Source organism: Arachis duranensis, chromosome 6 (genome assembly GCF_000817695.3).
Source record: "Arachis duranensis cultivar V14167 chromosome 6, aradu.V14167.gnm2.J7QH, whole genome shotgun sequence".
Classification (NCBI taxonomy): Eukaryota; Viridiplantae; Streptophyta; class Magnoliopsida; order Fabales; family Fabaceae; genus Arachis; species Arachis duranensis.
The window spans coordinates 21,405,237-21,410,379 of record NC_029777.3 but is presented as its reverse complement, the minus strand read 5'-3'; the positions used below and the strand labels follow the sequence as shown (position 1 = coordinate 21,410,379).

Here is a 5,143-nt window from a genome sequence, read left to right as displayed (position 1 = left end):
CACAGTTGCCAAGTCCTCTGCAGAAGCTGAATATAGGTCTCTTGCTGTTGCCACTTGTGAAGCTAGTTGGTTATCTTTCTTAATGGATTTCATTGGCTTGCCGCTTCAAAAGTCTATCACTCTATTCTGTGACAACCAGTCAGCCATTCACATTGCCAATAATCCCATTTTCCATGAAAGAACTAAACACATTGAAGTGGACTGCCACATTGTTCGTGAAAAGCATTTGTCTGGTCTCATTCATCTTATGCCAGTTCGTTCCAAGGATCAACTTGCTGATTTTCTTACCAAAGCTCTGCCACCAGGTCCTTTTCTTGCCAATGTTTTCAAGCTAGGATTGTTAGACTTACACAATTCTAGCTTGCGGGAGGGTGTTACCTAGATTATTTCTTTATTAATAATAGGTTTACCATTGTAATTATTTTTTAGTGAGAGTACATAAAAAAAATACATAGTATATAAGGTGTAATAACTCAACAAATATTTTCCAAGGGGGATTTTTCATTCTCTCCAATAATGAGAAGAACTTATCTCTCTCCCTCTCTTAATCCCTTCTGATTCATCAAACCATCAACATCACAGCTTGAACAGCTTAGGGCATGAGATTTTCTTCAACTCAACTAAAGATACTGTGAGAGAGAGTTCATTATATGGTCCCTTAAAATAAAAGATCAGAAATTCAAAGTCCAACCTAAACATGTAAACCATCCCATGATCATAGTTTGTCGTCAAGTGAATGACAAGTAAAAAGAATTATTAGTCATTGACGTTTTAGAAAATAAAAAAAAATCCCGATCAACCAAAAATTACTGGCAATGACAAATATAATTATTTTTTAATAAATAAAAAATTTGTTATATATCATTTTTTGTGTAAAAATTCAAATTTTTTATGATCCTAAAAAAAGTTTTAAGTATTTATGTTTCCGTATAGTATTAAATAAAAGAGCTTATTTCACAGGCACAGAAATCGAAATTTATTTCTTTAATTTTACACACACAATAAATATATATATTATCGGGAAATTAACAAAATACGTAAATAAATAAATACAAGTACCAAGAATTTTGCTATAAGCTTGGGAACTTTTTGAACTAATCATATATGCATAAATGCTTTTTGCTTCTTAGAAGATGACATTCTCACTTTTATAAGCTAACAAGAATTTGGAAAATAATAAGAATCAATAAAATTATTAAACAATCAAACATGCCAAAAAAAAATTTGTAAAAGTAAAGATAAAAAAATGAATGATTCCATTACTGGACAAATTTTGTTTTGCTTTAACGTTCATTATTATATATCTTGAGCTATCTGATATAATCGACAGAAATTAGTGATTTGAAATGGTGCGAGCACGAAAATTGAAACGCCATAGCATAATTTTGGAGCAGTCCTCTGGTGGAATTCCCTTTAGTTTTGTCTCATCTTCTAGAACCACTTGCTTCACAAACTTGATTGAATTCTAAGAAAACCAAAAAGACAAGCTAATAAGTACAAGAATTAAAAGCAACAAAATTCCATTGTAGAGATTCTTTTGCAAAAGTGATGATATCTACATATATGTCTTGCTATTTTAATTTTCTTATTGAGATAATATTGTCAGTATGTTGGGCTGTGTTTTCTAATTAAGATAATATTGACAATGGGTTGCACCTGTATCTTGTAGCAAAAGGAAGAAGGATTGCCTCATAAGTAGAAAACACTACATACTAATAGTATTCTGATTAGTTGAACTACTCAATCAAATTGTAATTACCTAATATCTTACTCTTCTTTTTCACCTTGATTTTTTCTTTCTAAAGTAGTTGGAGGTTGGCGAAACGTTAACTAAACCTAAGTAACAAATCTCAAGTTGTTAAGGCATAATCATGTTTATCACAAATCATTTAGATTTAGAATATATGAAGATACCAAATTTTGTAAGTCCCAACAAAATTATTAAATAGTTAAAACAACTTTTTGTTTTATGTTTTAGGGATAGCATTTGTATATTGGCGAGAAAAATCTACTCTTTTGCATATTGATCAATATGACATCGACTCATATATTATTTATTATTAAATTAAATGTGTATCGGCTTAAATAAATTTATATTTAACTAATCAATTAATCTAATATAAATCAACATAATATCTTATGTTATTTTTTATGTGCGTATGTTCTCTCATAATGATATTCAAAAATATTATATACACACAAAAATCAATCATCAAATCAATTATCAATGTGTATATATATTTACCTGCGAGGTGTCTTGAACAGATGAGGTGCGGCCCCATCTTTCCGGATCCCAGAGAATGGAGCTGTTGAATGCAAAGCTTGAAATATGAATTGGAGGAGTGACTGTCTCGGTTTCATTGTTCATATTCCTAAGATGCCAACCAATGACTTGTCTTGAATCACACACAGGTCCTTCTATTATCACTCTCTTTCTGTTTGCAGCTAACAATGCCGTTGGCCATGTTCCAAACACCCTACAATATTAGCCATTAACACAATAATTAACAATGGAAATCTTAACTTGATTGATAGCACACCTAAGAGATGTGAAATATAATGCATAATAATTGTTGTTACTATCCCCCAACTAGTTTGGTATACCTAAAGGACCAAAGAACTTCCAGTTGCTTCTTATTTTTCTAATGCTTCTACTCACTACATGGAAATATAGAATATAATAATTAATCTATACACACTAATCCAAGTTCACGAGCTTCCCATAAATATATATGATTATATTGATTAAAAATTTAAAGCGTTTTATATTATGTGAATCAAAAATATTATGTATATAAAAAATCAGTTACTAAATTAGCCAACATATTTTCAATATTTATTTTATATTTTAAGATATATCTAATTCGAGTAACTGATTTAATACTAATTTTTTGTGTAAACAAAATATGATGGTACATGAATAAAAGAAGAATAGCAAATAGGAGGGAAAGAATGACATACTCAATGTCTCTAAGTTGTTGGAAGAATTGGAGATCATAAACATTGGAAAGCTCAGCAAAATGAACAATACCACTTAGCCTATGGTGTTCAATGTGCTTAAGAGCAAGGTTCCTCTGGTGATTCAATTCAGCTTCCAAGTCAGTGAAGTTCTCTTTGAAAACCACATGCCTATACATGATCCCAGTCTTCCTCAACATCCCTGGAAGTTCCATGGATTCGGTTTTTGCTTCAACGACGATCCAAAGTAATGGTTGTGGAACAAGCCTAATGGTATTTGCCAACCGCCGCAAAAACACTGCTTGGTAAGGAAGCTTTGTGCTTGTTGGTGTTACAATGATGATGAGCCTTCTAGGCTTCAATTGTGAATGTGACCTCACATTCAACATTGTTGTTTTTGAGATTCTTGGCTTCATAGGAACATTAACTGAAGAAATTGGAGAAATACTCCAACTTGTATTGACATTTATCGAAGAACCTGTTCTATTTGAAGAAGTAACAACTTTGGTTGAAGAGAACATAGAAGATTTACCGGTTGGAGCTAGGCCTGTGAAGAACCCCATAACAAAACAGAGAGAAAAATGGAGCATGGCCTTCTTCCATAGCTGGGTTTTCTTCTTTGATCTCTCAACTACTGAACCCATTATTATTTCAAAACTTTTAGAGTGGAACAATGGAATGAAAGAGTTGTTGTGAATGAAGAGGAATAATTAGGCCATGTAATGGAATATAAACATTGGTGCTTGAAGGCCACAACAACATGGTATTTTTGATTAAGGAAAACGTTGGTGCTAACTATTGAGGTTATGATTGGTACCGCCAAACTGAATGCTTAGCTTTTGTTTGGAGGTATTTCATTGCTTCACTTGGTTGTCACTTGAAGTAAAAGTAATAATATTATAAAAATAATTAATTAAAAAGGGATTTTTTTTTTTTAAAGAGCATGAGTTGCTATCTGCACCAAATAGCAGTTGGGGTGGTACCCATCTAACAATAGAATATGTACCATGTGAATTAACTAATATTAGTGATTAAGCCGTATATGGTTTGGGGTTTAATTTTTAATTTAGGGTTGACCAGGCCAATCCACCAAAATGATGCTAAATTTTACAAAAAAAAAAAATCAATTTAACAATGACATTGGAATCTTATGTCAAAATAATTATGATTTTTCCTTATGAATAAGACGGAATTATAGAACTAATTATTATCAGCATGATGAATATTTTTTCTTTTGCAGTTAGTTAGGTAGTGTTTATATATTTTTAGAGACTAGAATTGAGATTGAGAGACTAGAAAATTTAGGTAACGTTTGTTTTGAGATACTGAGATAAAGATTGAGAAACTAAGATTCAGTATTGTGTTTGTTAGTTCAGAGACTAGTACTAAAAATTTTGTCTCTGAAATACTGAAATTTTTAGAGATTGAGACTGAAACTTTAATAACATTTTATACCTAAAATACTTTCACTTCAATTAATTAATTTCAATTTTACTTTTTGTGCAAATTAAATTAGAGTTTCATTTTTGTTTTAATTTCTGTCTTTCACTTTGCACCAAATAGAATACTGAAATTTATTTCAATCCATGTTTCTTAGTCTCTATTTCTCAATCTCAGTCTTTTACTAGAACTAAATCTCAAGACACAAAATTTTAGTCTTTTTATTAATTATAAAAAATGAAAACGGAAGAGATTGATATTTTTGAAATTTGAGACTTAGATTTTAATAATATTTTTTTCTAAAAATACTCTCATTTAATCTTTTAAATTCTAAATTTACCACTTAATATTCATATTTATTTTAAATCTTTAGACGTAACTCAATTTAATACATTTTATACTAAATATAACACAGATACTTAATTTAGTTTCAATCTCTCTGTCTCTATCCCTCAATTTTTGTATCTCAATCTTAGTCTTCCTTCTAAGTACAGTTTGACAGAATTATAATAACAAAGTAACTGAGAACTGAGAAGCCACCATTATGTTTTTTGTCCGTGGATTTGGATTGTTTCGAGTTTTGGAATGATGATTAGGCTCAATAGAGCCTTTTAAACAATAATCAAAATTTCAAACAAAACTAAGATCTACATTCACATGTTCCACCCTTTGTTTTGCTACATCCAGAATCAGGTTTCTTTTCACGACACAAAAAAAAAAGTTATTTATTATTAATAAACTCTAA

General features: G+C 30.5%; 1 protein-coding gene across 1 annotated transcript; it reads right to left on the bottom strand.

Moving 5' to 3' along the window:
* Positions 1 to 1,233: 1,233 nt before the first annotated feature.
* On the bottom strand, positions 1,234 to 3,772 carry LOC107493365 (beta-1,4-xylosyltransferase IRX9). Its single transcript, XM_016114463.3, has 3 exons — positions 2,962 to 3,772; positions 2,246 to 2,477; positions 1,234 to 1,465 (listed from the first exon to the last, which is right to left on the bottom strand). The coding sequence occupies exons 1-3, from the start codon at positions 3,600 to 3,602 to the stop codon at positions 1,334 to 1,336; spliced, it is 1,005 nt and encodes a 334-aa protein (XP_015969949.1). The 5' UTR covers positions 3,603 to 3,772; the 3' UTR covers positions 1,234 to 1,333.
* Between the last annotated feature and the right edge of the window lie 1,371 nt (positions 3,773 to 5,143).

Coding starts and splice junctions, on each gene's coding strand:
- LOC107493365 (XM_016114463.3), bottom strand. CDS start 3,602: ATGGGTTCAGTAGTTGAGAGATCAAAGAAGAAAACCCAGCTATGGAAG. Junction 2,478..2,961: donor CAACAACTTAGAGACATTGA/GTATGTCATTCT, acceptor CTAATATTGTAG/GGTGTTTGGAACATGGCCAA. Junction 1,466..2,245: donor CTGTTCAAGACACCTCGCAG/GTAAATATATAT, acceptor TGGTTTTCTTAG/AATTCAATCAAGTTTGTGAA.